Here is an 18,641-nt window from a genome sequence, read left to right as displayed (position 1 = left end):
TCATGGTCCTCATGGCGAACTTTCTCTTTGGACAGCCACAAACACTATCATTATACACACACACACACACATATATATGCACACACATATATACAGATATATAATATTGGCTTCCATAACAACAAAAGTTTCCAAAGATACTAACAACTTATTCAGTACAAGAAAATCTCTTTTATACTTGCTGTGAATGCCATAAGTTTCTACTATGGCAGAGCACTTATTTAATTACCTTCTGTGCAGCAAGATGGAGAGCAGTTCTTCGGCTCCGATCAGTTCTGTTAACATCTGCTCCAGCTTTCAGCAATGCCTCTGCACAGTCTACCCTGTCAGCCAACACACAGTACATAAGTGGAGTTCTTCCAAATTGGTCCTCTTTATCTTTCAGCTCAGAATTTCCTAAAATGATAACAACAAAAAATGTATATAGAATAATTAAATAATCATTTGATTAAAAGCAGTATGTTCTTATTAATGGTACTTTTAATATAAACAGAGCGATCAAAATAATGGAGCAGTGACTCAACCACCTCCCTGGGGAGCCTATTCCAGTGTTTAACTACCCTTTCTGTAAAGAAGTGTTTCCTAACATCCAACCTAAACTTACCTTGGTGAAACTTGAGGCCACTTCCCCTCATCCTGTCACCCATCATCAGTGAGAAGAGACCTACCCTACTCTCACTGTAAGCACCTTTCAGACACTGGAAAAGAGCAATAAGGTTTCCCTAGACTAAATAGCCCCATCTCCCTCAGCCTCTCCTCATAAGGCTGATTTTCCAAGCCCTTCGCAAGCCTCGTTGCCCTTCTCTGGACCTGCTCCAGTACCTCCATGTCCTTTTTGTACTGAGGTGCCCAAAACTGAATGCAGTACTCGAGGTGAGGCCTCACCAATGCCAAGTACAGGGGCAGGATGACTTCCCTAGTCCTGCTCACCACATCATTCCTGATACAAGCCAGGATGCCATTGGCTTTCTTGGATACCTGGGCACACTGCTTGCTCATATTCAGCTGACTGTCCATCAGCACACCAAGGTCCCTTTCCATCAGGTAGCTTTCCAGCCACACCTCCTCAAGCCTGTAGGGTTGCCTGGGGTTGATAACCACTGAAAACTACACATATCTCTGTCGGCTTTTCCCTAGAAACTTCCTCATAATGAACATAACAGGCGAGTCTCAATTTACAATAAACAAATGAGCAAAGTATGTTTTCCAATTGAAGAAAAACGAAATAAAAAAAATAGGAAATACAGTTTTACTAGTACTGTGTACGTGGTTGATGCTGTTTTAAAATTCCAGTTTGTAACCAAAATTGTTGAAGAAAGAAGCTCTTGTATTTAAGTATTCATTTAGGTGTTTTAAGCGCTATCTCAATTTTGTTTTGAAACCTGAAATTCTTTACTTCGGCTCAAGATGACAAGCTGTATCATTTATAAAGTACAGGTTCATTAGGAAATAAATCAACGTGTAACATACAAGTTAAAAAAGAAGTAATTCTGCTGATTATTTCCCTCAACTTATATTTTGCTAGACTTTCCATTCCAAAGCATTATGATTTCATTGCAAACTGCCTGAAGCTTCAAAGTAATTCTTTCCTCTATTACTAAAAATATATATTTCAAAATTTATATATCATGAAGCTGCTGATATACATCTCAATATTTTAACTAACAAAAAATAATGCTTTTCCAAAGTTACATCTCTGCCATTGAATAAAACACAGAACAGAAACATCAAAGCCAGTTATAAACAACCATGAGGGGCTGTGCAATAGGATACGCAAACTGAGCTCCAAAGCATTACCTAACATGGCTCTGATCCAAACAAACATGCCAGTTTCTCCAAATTATGAACTACTCCACTTTTCAGTCTCAGCAACGCCTCATATTAACTGAAGTTGATGGGACTCGCACGATCACATGTATTTTTGAGAATAAATACAAAAACATAATTTCTCTGAGCACGTGGCTTATGCTCACAGGGCACTTTCTCTTAAATCAGCAGCCGAGTTAAATCTCAAATTCCAAGTTGTCTGTTATATAATTTTAGGGGATACACAGAATATAGAGACTAAAATAAGTGGCTGATGTTAAGAATAGCAAAAATGGCCTAGAGCTCATGTACAACCCTTCTTTTTGGAGAAATGGGCCATCAGACATCTCTTTTCAGCTCCCACACAGTGATGCTGCTGATGACAAAAGGTTTCCATGGCCACAAACCATCTGAATAAAAAATGAGCAAGACTTTCAAAATTTGATGCCAGTGATTTCCCTGTTTTATTAAGGTAAACTATTTTCAGAAATCACTGTTTGCTTGCAAGTCTCTAGGGCCCTTAGAATGGTTAACCTTGCGGATACTTCACTGAAAGAGTGCTCAGGCTAAGAGCTAAGCCATGTACTAGAGGCTACTACATCATCATCAGGTGATAAGAAGGACTAAACTCATGAAATGAACTAACCACAACATCTTGGGGACTTCGCAGTTGGAGTAAATTACTATTTTCTGTAATCAGAAAAAACAGCTTTCTGAACATTCACCCCTCAGCACAATTAAAATGTGCTCTGACAACATTAAACTCTCTTCCACATGCCTATCTAAGAAAGGAAATTTGTTTGATTCTCCACTCTTTCCAGGATCAACACTTTCACCCTCAGCCACCCAGACTATGCATCTTATCATCTTGTTGCCAGCAGGGATCACAAACACCAAGCAATCAAATGGTCCACTTCTGAAATGAAACTCTCATTATGAAAATCTTTGATTCCTTACAGTTTATACAAGCAGTCACACCAGACACCAACATTTCTATGTATTTCTCACACCACCACAGGAGTGAACTGGACTAAATTGACAATTAGGTATAACAAGCTGTTATACACATTTCTGTGTCCCCATAAAAAACTAAAACAATTATATACATTTTACCTAGACTCCGCCTGAAAACGTCAAATATAAGATGATCATCCAAACACAGAATTAACTTTTGATTCCTTTGTATCTGGGATTAAATCCCCTTGCTGTGTGCAGGGTCACCAACCACCAGACCAGGCTGCCCAGAGCCACATCCAGCCTGGCCTTGAATGCCTCCAGGGATGGGGCATCCACAGCCTCCTTGGGCAACCTGTGCCAGTGCATCACCACTCTCTGTGCGAAAAACTTCCTTCTAATATCAAACCTAAACCTTCCCTCTCCCAGTTTAAGACCATTCCCCCTTGTCCTATCACTATCTGCCCTCATAAACACCCATTCCCCCTCCTGTTTGTATACTCCTTTCATGTACTGGAAGGCCGCAATGAGTTCTCCCCAGAGCCTTCTCTTCTCCAAGCCCAGTTCCCTCAACCTTTCCTCATATGAGAGGCTCTCCAGCCCTCTGATCATCATCATGGCCCTACTCTGGACCTGCTCCAAGAGCTCCATGTCCTTCCTGTACCGGGGGCCCCAAGCCTGGACGCAGTACTCCAGATGGGGCCTCACAAGAGCTGAGTAGAGGGGGACAATCACCACCCTCTCCCTGCTGTCCACCCCTTCTTTAATGCAGCCCAGAACACAGTTGGCCCTCAGGGCTGCAATCACACGCTGCAATATTCTATTATATATAGTTGCATAAAACAAACAGTATTATTTCAAACACCTGCTTCTCTAAAATTACAGGTGGTGGCAGGAAGGATTACATGTGTGCAAAGTCATGAGTTATAGGAAAATACAGTGTATTATTTGTATATGTTTGTATACAGTCACACATGCACACAGCAGGTGGAAAAATGAGTAAAACCAAATAGGAAAGAGTCAAAGAGGAAACTAATAGTTATTCTCCTCCCCTAAAACAGAAGGTGAGACTTCACCTTAGTGGATATACTGCTGTCAACACAATCAGATGCAGCAACTAGCTGTGTTAGCAGCATGACGCTAAGCAATCCAGCATACGCACACTCAGCACTGATGTACTGTCCTCAATTACACGGTGCGTCTAAATGAAGTCAAGAAGTTTGGTGAGTAATGCCAATTGCTCAATTTGCTTTTGGCATTTAGTTATACTTTCAACTGTGCCTGGTAAACAGCTAAAAATATTACTCTGATGCATTCTTCTTCTGCTAGGCAATACTTTTTTTGTCCTGTCTGGGCGAAAGTAAGGTCTGTGTCATATCCTGTAAAGACACAACAAAGCAGAAGGAGCCAAATTCTGCCATTAGAGCAAAGACTGCAAGGATCATGCAGTTTTCTCTCCCGCATTTACAAAGAACACAGCATTTTCATTTCATTGCTGCATTATTACCTTATTTTGGGGGGGTGGGGGAAGTGATTTCCATATCTGGCTCAAACATGTGTTTTGAAGTCCATATGACAAAGTGTGCCAGCAATACCAAAAGTACTTGGGTTTTTTCCTTTGCATTTTCAAAGTATATTTTGGCTGTGAGATTAATAAAACCAAACTGAGTTCAACTACTCTTGTCATTTCTGATTGTTAGCCAGGATTTTTAAAATCACCCACTTTTCCCTTTCCCGTGCAGGCTGAAAACTTTTAAAAACAAGCTTTTAAAGGAGTTGTATCCCATAGATTTCTAAAGTATCTGCGTATCAACCAACCATTCACAGTTCACGTATTGTTCTACATCCTTCTGTTGGCATCACAGTTATTGTTCCCATTACACAGAATCACAGAATTGTAGGGGTTGGAAGGGACCTCTAGAGATCATCGAGTCCAACCCCCCTGCCAAAGCAGGCTCCCTACACCATGTCACACAAGTAGGCGTCCAGGCGGGTCTTGAATATTTCCAGAGAAGGAGACTCCACAACCCCCTGGGCAGCCTGTTCCAGTGCTCCATCACCCTCACTGTAAAGAAGTTCTTGTGCACATTCGTGCGGAACTTCCTATGCTGTACTTTCATCCCATTACCCCTAGTCCTGTCCCCACGTACTACTGAAAAGAGACCAGCCTCGCCACTATGGCCCTCACATCTCAGGTATTTATAAACCTGGATCAAGTCCCCTCTCAGCCTTCTTTTCTCAAGGCTAAACAGACCCAGTTCCCTAAGTCTCTCCTCATAGGGGAGATGCTCCAGGCCCTTCACCATCTTAGTGGCCCTCCGCTGGACTCTTTCCAAGAGATCCGTGTATTTTTGTGCTGGGGAGCCCAGAAAAACTGACAGTTAGTGGTATAAACACAACTAAGGTGTTCGATTGTTTTTTTAACCATTAATTCATTCAACTTCACCAAGTTACAGGAATGAAATTCTCAAAAAAGGCCAAACAAACAAAACTTTTACATTATCAGCTGAAATGGCACTTAATCAAAACTGCTGAAAATAGAAGTTTCCAGCTAGATAGACTTTCAAATGCATATAACATTGCATTTGGAACACATAACATGAGCTGCTTTTAAAAACTACTATTGTAGTTGTATTACGTGATTGTATCACATATCAATTTTCTGTTGTATTTCACATGAAGGTCTCAATCGCATGCAACAAATAATAAAAAGTAAGAAAAATCAGTTGTTTTCAAGATGAGGGAGCTAGGATTGTTCAGCCTGGAGAAGAGGAGGCTCAGGGGAGACCTTATTGCTCTCTATAACTTCCTGAAGGGAGGTTGTAGTGAGCTGGGGTTGGCCTCTTCTCTCGTGTAATCAGTGATAGAACTAGAGGGAATGGTTTTAAGCTGTGCCAGGGGAGATTCAGGCTGGACATTAGGAAGTATTACTTCTCAAAAAGGGTAGTCAGGCATTGGAATGCACTGCCCAGGGAGGTGGTGGAGTCACCGACCATGGGAGTGTTCAAGAAACGCTTGGATGTTGTGTTGAGGAATATGATTTAGCCGGGAAGTATTGGTAATGGTTGGACTAGATGATATTCTAGGTCTTTTCCAACCTTGATAATTCTGTGATTCTGTGATGATAATTTTTCTAGCAACGCATGCAATCAAGAAACAAAAAAGTATGTTAAAAAATCAGAGCAATAAGCCAAAACCAAAAAAGCATGTACAATAAAAACATTTACCTGCTATTAGCTTTAGGAGGGTACTCTTATCCCCATTAACAGCAGCGGCATGCACTTCAGATGCTAAAGAGGAACCACTGAAGAGGCAGTTTGCTGAAATATTCATACTCTTGCAAGGTATTATCTTAGGTCAGATCCGTACCACCAACATATTTTGTAAGAATTCAGTTCTAGGGGACAAAAATAAATAAATAAATATAACATTACAATGACCTAAACAGTGCTAATGAGAATAAGCAGTCCCATTAAAAAATAAAATAGAACAAATGCATTCCTTTTTTTGTGAGTTACATCTACCTCTAGTCAAGAGCCAAGCAACAAAAGCTTCCATTAAGTATATACAAAAATATTCTATAGTTTTGTTGCCCTCAAAATAAATTTCAGTCAACAAGCTTTGGAAAAGTCCACAGATAGGACAGTATTTATCTATACATTGAACAAATCCTTTTTCAGAGCGCTGGTATGGATGCTTCAAGTAACCTGTGGTATTTATCAAGTACTGACTTGGTATCTGGTGGAATTTTACCATGATTTAGGTTTAGGAATATATGTAGAAAATGTGGATAAACTACTTTCCTCCAGCTGTTCTGAGGTGGTTCTTAGCATTTAAGGCCCCTTAAACCTTGAACTGGAAGTAAACAGAAGTTCTCATCCATCGATAATTATTTTACACATCTCTGACATAGCTTCCACAATCATATATTCCTTTAACTGAAAGTGTTGGACATTATTTAGCTGTTCCCTAGGCAGAAGCTTTTATGCATGTCTGAACAATTTAATTAGCTTTTTCAGGCCTTTCCACAGTTCTGTCATATCCCACTGAGATGGAAACTCAACTCCACTAGGTATTCAAGTTGTAGGCAGAAATTGGAATTAGGCTGGTCTAATGGTCTTCCCTCTTTTTTCTCCTCCATATGCTACCTAAATTATGCCTACTAGTAGATTTGCCTTCTTAGCCTCTTTTTAAATGGAACTATCATCACTTAACCATTAGTGTCACAAGACCTTGATAATGATCAACTCAAGTCTGCACTGTGTATCAGAAATGAAGAAGGGCCTGCATGCTTATAGCACCACAAGTTTGCTCAGTCAAGAATGTTGGTGCAGATGAAAGCATTTTTCAGAACAACTGGAAATAATTCTGGAGCCACATCTGGTCAACTGAAACTTACAGAACAACAGGATCCTGTCCTGACAATGCCCTCTTCCATCACAAACCTCAGAATAACATGACAACGTTCAGTATCTCTTGAAGTCATGAACATTTCCATCCTTATCGAATTCCTCTATGTTCCAGAAAAGTCACCAAATATTTTTTGGTATACTTGTTTTAACACATAAGTAGGTGATCTTACTCATAAACTGAATGAGCGATTAATGGATTCACAGCTATAGCTACTTCTAGAAGAAGACAAGAAAAGAGTTCAAAGAGGCTTAAGAACATTTCCACTTGTATGGCCATGGAAGACAGAAAAAGTGTCATAAAACACCACAAGTGGAAACATTACCATCCTTAGCTGCAATATGAACAGGAGGAAAGAAAGAGAAGGAAGAAGGCTGCAGAGATGGATGACTTGATGTGTAAGACTGCATCTTGAATTTAAACTGCCTTGTCTTTTCCTCAGTAAGCTTCCTGTGGATAGAAAGATAAATGAGCGATCTCTACACTTTAAGAAGACCAATATACACCACTGGAATTTCACATCTGTTGGGATTTTGAGATAGTAGTTTTATCCCCAAAGCTACCACTGATATATTTTATTCCATTATTTTTTCTTACATTTTACATGCAGATTCTCTCTTCTACTATCATTCCAGCTGGTCTAGACACGCATGGTTGAAAGATACTTCCCCATGACTTGTCTGCTAACCATATCTGAATATTCTGGGCAATTCTTTTAAACAAGCTCTTGTACTGACTATTCTAAGCACCCTCAGAAGGCTTTATTATCTAGGGTACTCAATAGAATGAAGAACCAAATGTTTCCTTCACACGCTACAGGAATACTGTGCATTATCTGGTTCTAACACAGTTCTGTCTTCTACGCTGTCACAAGGAACCAAACAAAGGAAATCATAAATAGAAATCACAGCGTGGCTGAAGTTGTCAGGGCCCTCTGTGCTCATCTGGTCCCATTCAGTCCCAGTGCCAGCAGGGCCGCCCAGAGCAGGTTGCCCAGGCCCATGTCCCATCAGTTTCCAGATACCTCCAAAGAGACTCAACAGCCATTGGGCACGGAAGTGCTGCTTGGTGTTCAGACGAAATCTTCTGGGCATCAATCTGTGCCTATTGCCTCTATTACTGGCACAGAGCATCACCAAAAAGAGCCCAGATCCATGTTATTTGCACCCTTACTTTAGATACTTAACAGACACTGCTGTGATCCCCCCCTTGACCACCTCTTCTCTAGGCTGAAGTCCCTTATCTCTCAGCTCTTCCTCACAGGAGAGGTGCTTCAGTCCCTTCATCATCTTTGTGGCCCTACATTGAACCAATTTGATAAAAAGGCTCCAAAAAGGCATCTGAGTTAAAGACTCGCTGTTTAAATACACACAAGAAGAACTTAAAAACACCTATTTTTTCGGTTTTATTATTTTAGGGGAACGTCTACAATTGTAGGAGGAAGAGGTGAAGAATCATCGTTCTAATAAGCATTAAACACAGATCAATTCCTGAAGCAAAGCGCAGCCGCTCGGTGCAACTCTGTGACTGAGTTACCCCAGTTACGTAAACACACAGAACTTTTCCGAGTACGAAGCAACGAAAACGAGTGGAGGGAACAACCCCACGGCCGGATAACGAGCCCCAGCTCAGAACTAACAAACCAACCCTTCCCATCCCCACAACCGCCCCACCGCGCCCCAGCGCTCACCTCAGCACCGCCCTACGCTGGGATAACCGGGTTCTCCGCTCGGGGCGCGCCGGAAGAGCGCCGGCTTCCCCCTTCCCCCGACTTCGAACTACGCTTCCCGGCGTGCTCCGGCGTGCACTCGGAAGTGAGTGGCGGTAGGCGGGCGGCTCGGGGCCCGGCGGTGGGACGGGACGGCCGCGGGTGTTTCCTGGCGACGGGGGAAGTGCGGAACCGCCGCGGCCGCCGAGCGTGGGAGCCGCGTTTCTCCCCCCCCAACCCCGCAGCCGGGCGCCTGATCTACCATGAGACCCGCCATCTTCCTGCTCCTGCCTCAGCCCGGCCGCCTCTTCCTCCTCTTGGTAAGCCGCCGGCTTCTCCCCGCCCTCCCCACGGCCCTCCGCTCTCCTGGCAGCCGGCACCGGCTTAGGGCCCTTTGCTGGGCCGGCCTCGGGCTGGAACGGTGCAACCGGCACCTGCTGGGCCCGGGCTGGGAGCGAGCGGTCCCGGTTGGCGGAGTACGGCGTTGTGGCGGGGGCTGATAGGCTGCGGGGCGGGGCACGGCCTGCGCCCGGCGCTGTGCGGGGAGCCCGCTTCGGGCCTGGTCCCCGCTACGATCGGGGCTGGGCTGCCCGTCCCGCAGCGCCCTGTTGGCCCTGTCCCCTCAAAGCACACTCGGGATGGGGACGGCGGTCCCCTCGGAGATTAGCGGGTGGAGTTAGAAACAAGTTCCTGAGGCTCCTGGAATTCAGCTGTGGTTGTCACAATGTGGCTTTATGGTGGTTTTGGTTTTTTTTTTTCCTTTCAAAGTTGGCTCAATCTAAGCTACCTTTTGCATAAATCACTGATGCGTGTCGTTTGTGGAGATAAGGAGGCTCTCTTATCTTTTAAACAGGCCAGTGCAATGATTCTTTGTTTTCCTGCTTGTATTGAGCCACGTCCTGGGCCTTTAGTGCTTCAGAAGCTTGCAGAGCCAAAGGGGGCTTGTGTAAGTTTTGGGAGTTTTTGCTTAATCAATTTATTCTAAATGTTTGGAAGAGAAAAGCAAGGAATCATTGGAGGTAAAGTTAGATACATAAGCAATACTTTTTTTTTTCTTCTTTTTTCTTTTTAAACTAGAGTAGCTGTTTAATAATATGTATGAGGTAATGTATTGAAACTGAGGAAAATTCAGATTTGGATGGGCAGGAAAAGGTTCTTCACTAGAGGGTGGTGGCCATGGTACAGGCTGCCCAGGGCAGTGAGAACGGCTGGAGTGCAAGGAGTGTTTGGACGCTGCCCTCAAACACAGGGTTTGAGTTTAGGGTGGGCCTGTGTGGAGCCAGGAGTTGGATTCATTGACCTTTAAGGGTCACTTCCAACTCAGGATATTCTGTGATAGTTGAAATTCTGTGATTCCAGATAAGAGTTTTGGGGATCTAAAGGGAAATACACAGCGATGCAATGGCTAATGAGTGAAGAGAAACCTGAAGACAAGTGTTAAATGAACAATATCACTCATTACCTCTTTGAAATGTGAACTTTAAATTACCGTAAGCTTGCTGCAGTTTCAAATTTAATAAGCATACAGAATTTGTGAGGTTTGAAAAAGACACTTTTGAAGTGTTTATGTATAGATGGCTATTTATAGCGTCATAGCGCACTCTACAAGAGACTACATTGAGGAACCTAGGATTTTCAAGTCATATCTATGCATTAAAACAGCAGTAATATTGTCTGGATGCTAAAATCGACATTTTAACCATTATTTTGAGTACTGATTCCAGTGTGTGAAAACTATGAGCATGTGCTGTTTTAAAGCACGGTTTAAACAGGCAAGTAGAAGTTTGAGAAAGTGCTCAGGTGGTAATGAAAGCAATTTTCTGTCTTCATGGTACAGTGGATCCATGCAAATTTAATATACATCACTTAGACACACGGGCGTCAGCTGAAAAAATAGATTATGGTGAAGATCTAAAACTTTCCCGTGCTTTAGTTGCTGCCATTTAAACCAATTTCTAGTGAGCTTAAAAAACTGTGTATATAAAACCTCACAAAGAGACAAAGAGTACAGATCAGAGCTGGTGTGATTTTCTTTTTGAGAGAGGTATTGGAGAGGTTAAATATAATGATGTGTAATGTTATCTATGTAATTCTTCAGCGTCACATCAGACATGCCCCTGTGTTGTAAGGTGCCTGGTTATGCATCTTGGAGCAAGACAACAAATCACTTCTTGCAGTAGATTTGATGTGAGCTGTGGAAGAAAGTTGTTCTGAGCAGACTGGGAGTGGAAGAGGATCTTTTTTTTCTTTAAAGTAGCTGTAAAAAATACAGTACTTGTTTTCTTATGGCATTTAGAGAATCTGGTAGTGCGTATTGGTCTGTCTTCAAAGCTCCAGTAACTTACTTTCTCATGCTAACCACAATTAGGAATGCTTGGGACCAACAACGTAACTGGGTTTTGTATGGTAAGGTTTGAGGGAGCCCTCTGTTCCTTCAACCATCCTCATCCACAGAGGATGTGCTGACCAGCAGAGCGTCTTTGGGTATGACATGTGGATATGAGCTTATTAGTGTTACATCAGTGGTACCTAGAACAGAATGCATTGATATGCAGCTGTGGAGACAGCTGACTAAGCTGGAAGAAGAGGCAAGGAGAGGGATCAGCGTTGCGTATTAGTAAAGCAGGACATATAAAACAGGAGTAGGAGGAAACTGAAGTAGACTGAGTGTAGAAAGTACGTGTATTGGAAGTACAGAAAACTAGATAAAAGACACCGAGATTTGAAATACTATGAAAGAAAATGATAGAATGTCTATATCAAGTGTAGTTCTTTTGTCTAAAAATTATTGTCGGTAGAAGATAACTAAAGTCTTTGGACCTGCGTGTTTCCTAATATCCCACCCAGTCTCACTAAAGGTTGATTTGTTAGCTTGGAGGTCACAGTACAGTGGTACAAACCAGGCCTAAAACAGACCTTTTCCCTTCTGAATTTGAAGTCTCATGTACTAGTTTAGTACAGTATCAGAGGGGGCTGCTGTGAAACGGGGTCTGGAGAGAGGGGTAGGGAGGAAGTATAGGGTGGTGTGAACCCTGTTTCTCTAATGCTGGAGCTGAGAGGAAGGGTGCAGGGCACAGCCCAAACTGCAGAGGAGGATGTACAGCTGATTGCAAGACTGGACTGCAGAAATGGCATGTGGTGCATTTCTTGCTTGTACACGAATGATGTTTCTGCCACGCTGCTATATTGCTTAACACTAGGTATGACAGATCTATTGAATCCAAGACAGCGGAATAAATGCTGACGTGATGCTGCCTCACCACGTTCTTCTCTAAGGCAAGGTGTGGCTCTTTAGTTTTGCTCTAACCAATCCTTTTATGTTGCCTTCACTTGCAGATGTACACAAGGCACTCCATTGCACATGCTCCTACTGCATATGCATAACAGATACTTGTCACATTGCTCAATAATCTACTGGGAGACTCATGCATACAGTGTCCCTGAGGAACAGATGTGAACAGAGGAAACTACCAACTGATAGGGAGGAAAGTGAATGGGGAAGTTGTTTTACTCTCTTTAAATCATTTTTTTCTCTCGAGCAACTGTAGAGGAATTTCCCTATTCTTGCGTTCTGATCTCTGGTATTTTATTGTGTTTCAAAACTCCAGTGTTATGCCTTTTCTTTGTAGCTTGTTTGGAAAGGTGTCCCGGACAAAGCAAGAACACTTATTTCTTAACTTATTTGACAGCGCCATTGTAAGAACATATTTGTCCTGTGATATTCTGAGAATGTGAAAAGTTTTCACAATTTTAAAGTATACACAGAATTATAGAACTATTTGAGTTGGAAGGCACCTTTAAGATCACCTCATTCCAACCCACTGCTATAGGCAGGGACACCTCCCTCTAGACCAGGTTACTCAAAGCCCCATCCAGCCTGGCCTTCAATGCTTCCAAGGTGGGGGCATCCACAACCTCTTTGGGCAACCTGCTGCAGTGTCTCACCACCCTCACAGTAAAGAATCCTTTCCTTGATATCTAATCTAAATCTACCCTCTTCCAGCTTAAAGCCAGTTCCCCATGCCCTTACAAAAAGTCTCTCCCCAGTTTTCTTGTACCTCATTTTCAAAGGAATATCTTCACTTGGGGTTTCTGTGGGAACCTGGTGAATATCCCGCTATCAGTCTGTATTTGCTTTCCTATAAGCTGATGTGGCTTTGTTATCATCAGGTAATACTTGGTGTTATAGTCTGTGTTATGCTGTAATTTTTGTATTTTTAGTGAAGCTTTCAAAATACTTCCTACATAGTAGAAGCAGTAACTTAATTCATCACCTACTGCCTCTTATTAGATTTTAATTAGAAAAAAATGCTATAGGGTGATATTTTTGTTTCTTGTTTGATTGCCAGTGCCTTTTATCTTCCTAGTATGATATCAAGTATCCAAAGAATGAAAGTGAAAATAACACCTTCTCTTATTGTTAAATGAAGTAGGAAGCTGCTCAAAGAGAAATTGAAGTATGTAATCTTGCAGTGTGTAGTGTTTCTATGCTCTTGTTTATCTCTGCATGAATCCTGCTCAAAATGCAATATTCTTAATTTGAGCATTAGCCAAACATTGTAATTATAGGCAAATTTTACGTCACAGAGCCATAAAAAATGAAAGGGGGTTCCCTGCGAGAGTAGCAGAAGAGTTCCAAATAGATCAGTTGTTAAGTGAGGAACTTCCCCACCCTACTCCCACTCTCTTCCCAGGTAAGTAGGAGAAGCTTATTACTGATCTATTACATTCTTTATGCTATGCCAGCTATGCCATGTAATTGGCAAGCTTCCTCGTTGAAGCCCTCAGCTGGGAAGAGGAGAAACTGAAATGATCCTTCAGAGGACTAAGGTGATGTTTGAAAATGTGTAAAGGAGGTTTTGACTACACAGTATTACAGATGTTCTTACTGGCAAACGTAGGATGCAATGTCAAAGGGTAAGCAATGTTTTCTTCCCAAACTGAAGCAGAGAGAGCTCCCTTTAGAAATAGAAGAAGCGAGGTGTGTCTTTGAGAATTAGGAAAGAGAGATCAGGATTTCCTGCTGTGATTTCTACCTTTGCACTTCTTCTCTTTTCTGATGCATCTTTGTTAGGAGCTCATTAACCATTGGTGGGCACGTGATTTTTTTTCTTTCTCCAAACAATTGGTGGTGTCAGCTGTTCGCTTCATCTAATTGTTCTTTTAATATTCATGAAGGATTTTAGGAATTGAAAGAATTTGACTTTTAAATTTGCTGACCTTCAGGTATTTTACATTGTTAAGAGTGATTCTGGGAAGCTGTTGCTGTACTCAGCACTAACTCTGAGTATTTTTTTCACTTCCAGATGAAGATTCTAATGTCAGGATTCTGAATTTCTCCAAACCAGTTGTAGTACTCTGTTCATATTAAGTTATGCTCTGGTGATTACAAAAAGGGTGTTATAAAAAGTGATAAATCATGAAATTCTTTTGCGATCCTATGTATTCTACTACTGAGAAATCGACTGTTACAGAAGACAGATGTTTTCTATCTAGTTGGCTCCTAGCCCACGTGGGGTTATTCCACCTCAGGTGTAGGACTTTGCCCACATCAAACTCCATGAGCTTCCCGTCACACCATTCCTCTGACCGACTGAAGTCTTGCTGCGTGGCAGTTCTCTCCTCTTGCACAGTTGCCCTGTTCAGTATCCTCAGGAAATTGCTGACCAGGCACTTCGTTCTGCTATTCTGGTCATTAGTAAAGACAAACATCTCTTGTATTCAATATTGATCCTGGAGAAACTCCATCAGAGACCAGCTGTACCTACTACCTTTCATTAGAGCACTTTGAGCCCAGCTGCTGTGTCGTTTACTTCATATTTCACTTAATCAGTTAACGTATTACCAATTTAGCTCTAAGGATACGTTGAAAGTCTATGTCAGAAGCTTGTTAAAGCCAAGACAAACATTGTGTCATTCTTGCCTCATTTACAAAGAAAAATCTTATTACAGAGGACAATCAAATTGATCAGATTGATTTAATATTTCTAAATCTCTGCTGGATGGATGTGACTTCTGGGAAAAGAATCTGCCTCCATGATTTTCCTGGGGAACCAGGAAAGTACATGCCGTGGTTCTGAGCATCTGTGTACCTCGAGCTTGTTTAATAGGTTTCTGACTTGGTTTTACCTTCACGTGCCTCTACAGTCTTTATTCTTCCTTTTGTTGCCTGCATGAGTGTAGAAATCTGTTCACAGAATCACAGAATGACCCGGGTTGGAAGGGACCTCAAGGATCATGTAGTTCCAACCCCCCTGCCTGGCAGGGCCACCAAACATACACCTTTACTAGATCAGGTTGCCCAGGGCCCCGTCCAACCTGGTCTTGAACACCTCCAAGGACGGGGCATCCACAACCTCCCTGTGCAGCCTGTTCCAGGGCCTAACCACTCTCCTAGTAAAGAACTTCCCCCTAACATCCAACCTAAATCTTCCCTCTTTTAACTTAAAACCATTTCCCCATGTCCTGCTATTGTCAGCGTTGTTGATCTTTAATATCCCTCTCCAGTTTCAACTCCAGCTGGGCTCAGGCTTTTCTAATTTCACCTTGCCTGCTCAAGAAATGTTTTTATACTTCTGCCAAGTATTCCTTTCCTTACCTGCCTCTGCATTCTGTGGACTTCAGTTTCTGAACTCATCCACAAGTTGTGTTAATCCATGTAGGTCTTCTACCACAATAGCTGTCTGCATATGGAGGAGGGTGGGTTTTGTGCTTTGAAGAGGTTGTCCTCAATTGACGAACTCTCATGGACCTTCTCAGATCTGTGTTCTGTAAGTGGATGGGATTGTTATTAAGTACTGACTGGCTTCAGTTTTTTTGTCACTTTTTTGAGTTCTGCCTCTATTTAAAAAAATAAAATAAAATCATAGTAGATGCGAAATGAAAAATATTACAAATCCTGACCACTAGTGAGCTATAGCTAGAAGCTTTATCAGTTGCTGTGATGAAATGAATTGCTGGAGCTCCCAAAGGCTTATTTCATGGAGCAAGTGGGTTACCACATTACAAAAAACATTTGGACAACGCTCTTATAGGTAGGGTTTGAATTTTGGGTAGGCCTGCATGGAGCAAGGAGTTGGTCCCAACAATCCTTAGATGAGTCCCTTCCAACTCACAGTCTCAGTCTCATGCGGGTTGGAAGGGACCTTAGAGATCATCGAGTCCAACCCCCGGGATTCGAGCCTCTGTGTAGCAGAGCGGCACTTCTACCACTTGCGCCACAGGGGATTTGAACCCGGGCCTCCGGTGTTGCAACGTGGCATTCCTACCACTGTGCCACCGGGGCACACTCTAGATATTCAATGTAACGTACAACTAAGGAAATGTTAACCCACATGGAGATTTCAGGTTTGCTGCATTCACTTCAGAAAGGAAAGTGATCTTAATGGTAGAGAAGAGGAACGTTTCTTTTTGTTTCCTGTTGGTTTTTTTTCCACTAGAACTTTGTATCCTAAATGGTGTTCATGAAACACAAACTGAATGTAGGTAGTGGAGCCGTAGAGCAGTAATGTAGTGAACGAGCAGGTTCCTTGGCAATGCTTCCTGCTGCCAGCATGTCTCCAGTCTCGACTGGCACCAGTGCTTCTTGCCTGGTTTCAGTTTGTGTGTTTTATCAAGGTGCATCCAAAAAGAAGCCTGTGAGGATGTCAGTTTGTGCTGCATGGGGTTTCTTTGGTTGGTTGTTTTTTTTTTTCCCCTTTTATTTAACATTTGTGAAGAGGAAAAACATTCTAATCTGTACTGTACGATAACTGGCAGCGTAGCTTAGATCTCATCTCCAAATGGATTCATGTGGGAATTGGGCATAAACACGGAGTTAACTTGTTCATTAGGAGCTCTGCAAGGAAGTAAGTATTTTGAAAGGCAAAGAATAGGTGCCTGTTCCAATGGTCTTGAAAAAGAAAACAACAGCTGTGGTAGTGTTTTGCTGTTTCCCATAGCTGTCGTGATTATGAAGTGATGATATAATTAACTTTTTCAAAGGCTTCACAAAGGGAAAGTGTTTCAGATGTACCCACATTTGGAATCCCAAGAGCTTTTTGTTCTTTTGGTCTCCGTCTATCACTTCTGTCTCTGCCATAGTTTATTGATATCCCTTTCTTAAATGTTGTTGGAAATGCTTAGCCCCTAAATCCGTTGCCAGTCATAAAAGTGATGGATTTTCATAAATGTGTGTGCATGAAAGTACACACATATTTTTTTTTCTTCTCCCTTTTGAGTCGATTCACTTGGGATTTTTGGCTAGAATGACTGAAAGACAAATTGGTAGCTTCACAAAGGTAATTAAGACAGTATGTGGCGCAGAGTGGAACAGTTAGGGGTTCTTTCCTACTAATGATCCGTTAATTAGGGATGGGAGCTCAGCGAGTGTGTCGGCCTCTCAGGAATTGCCTTTGACATTTCAGACTGCTTTGGTTAAGAACATATAATTGCAGGGGGGAAGGGGCTTTTTATTTATGTGCGTGTTTTTTTTTTTTTCCTGTCAACTTAGGCCAACAAAATTTGCTGAAATGATGCCAATATATATGTAAAATTAGTATTACCTAGCTGCTATGTATTAGCTTATTTTGAAATAACATTTAGCTGCCATACTGTCATCCAAAATCTGTATCGATCATTGCTGAGGATTTTCATGGCTATTTTGAATGCTGTGATTGAAAGAAACCAGTCCCATGACTTGTAAATGGTAAGTTCACTACACTGAGCTGCTTAACTGTGTCCAGGCTGGATGTGGCTCTGGGCAGCCTGGTCTGGTGGTTGGCGACCCTGCCTATGGCAGGGGGCTTAAAACTAGATGATCATTGTGGTCCTTTTCAACCCAGGCCACTCTGTGATTCTATGAATTGCAGAGCCAGCACTATGTAAGTGTTCTAAATAGTATTTTTAGGACCTGTCTGGAATACTTGCTTGAGAGTTTTCTTAGGAGTCAGCCTGGAGCTTCGCGCAGTTCATATTTCCTGGGGGATGTAAAGCAGCAGTCAAGTATCTTTGCATCACATTCTTTTGTGCATTCCAATGTATCTGTAGCATATGTCCTGTCCACTGCACTGTTTACTCTTCTGTTACCCAGAGTAATCCAAGAGTAATTGACTGCATATGTGCAGTCCTTCAGCAGCTGCTTAGAGTAGAAATAACTCCTATGCAGCATGAAGTTAGCCACTCATTCGAACTATGATATGAATATGTAAGTAATATTACTGCTTATTTAACATATGAATGGAATTAACAATAAATGGATTTAGGCTTTTTTAGGAGGAAGTCTTTCACACAGAGGGTGGTGACACACTGGAACAGGTTGCCCAAGGAGGCTGTGGATGCCCCATCCCTGGAGGCATTCAAGGCCAGGCTGGATGTGGCTCTGGGCAGCCCGATCTGGTGGCTGATGCCCCTGCACACAGCAGGGGGTTGAAACTACATGATCATTGTGGTCCTTTGCAACCCAGGTTATTCTACAATTCCTTTCACATGGTGTGGGAATGGGAAGATTATAATTTGGGAAATCTAAGGTATTCTTCCTTGATTCGTTTCTTCAGAAGAAGAGGGAGGAACAGCAGCAGCAGCAGCAACTGAATCTGAAGTGTTTTTAATGTTTTAATTAACAAAAGTTTCATGTGCTCTGGGTGGCTGCGTTGTGCTTTATTTGTCTTTTGATAGCTGCAGGAACCCTTGAGCTCCTGCTGGACCACGAGGAGGTTGTGTGATGGAAGGTAGCAGCTCAGTTGTACTGAAGGAAGAGAAGCGCATCACCAGGAAGATCTTAGTA

At 42.3% G+C, this 18,641-nt stretch overlaps 2 protein-coding genes across 5 annotated transcripts in view; one reads left to right on the top strand and one right to left on the bottom strand.

Annotated features, from left to right (window-relative positions):
* Positions 1 to 8,919, bottom strand: part of INVS (inversin) — a 78,843-nt gene extending 69,924 nt beyond the window's left edge. For 2 of the 3 annotated variants that reach the window (XM_085539804.1, XM_015855084.2), the window contains exons 1-3: positions 8,861 to 8,919; positions 5,988 to 6,157; positions 230 to 396 (exon numbers count right to left, since the gene is read on the bottom strand). Coding sequence is in view for 1 of the 3 variants with exons in the window: in XM_015855084.2 (XP_015710570.2) it covers positions 230 to 396; positions 5,988 to 6,093 (273 nt within the window). In the remaining 2 variants the exon portion in view is untranslated. The remainder of the gene's footprint in view (positions 1 to 229; positions 397 to 5,987; positions 6,158 to 8,860) is intronic. The other variant, XM_015855087.2, reaches the window with a different exon arrangement.
* Positions 8,920 to 9,004: 85 nt separating this feature from the next.
* ERP44 (endoplasmic reticulum protein 44) overlaps positions 9,005 to 18,641 on the top strand; it is a 39,941-nt gene continuing 30,304 nt past the window's right edge. For both annotated transcript variants that reach the window (XR_014943449.1, XM_015855094.3), the window contains exon 1: positions 9,005 to 9,198. Coding sequence is in view for 1 of the 2 variants with exons in the window: in XM_015855094.3 (XP_015710580.1) it covers positions 9,142 to 9,198 (57 nt within the window). In the remaining variant the exon portion in view is untranslated. The remainder of the gene's footprint in view (positions 9,199 to 18,641) is intronic.

The sequence above is a fragment of the Coturnix japonica genome, chromosome 2, assembly GCF_054131305.1.
Source record: "Coturnix japonica strain WE chromosome 2, WE-NBRP24, whole genome shotgun sequence".
In the NCBI taxonomy this organism is placed as follows: Eukaryota; Metazoa; Chordata; class Aves; order Galliformes; family Phasianidae; genus Coturnix; species Coturnix japonica.
The sequence above is the reverse complement of the archived record's forward strand: the minus strand, read 5'-3'. Positions and strand labels throughout refer to the sequence as shown.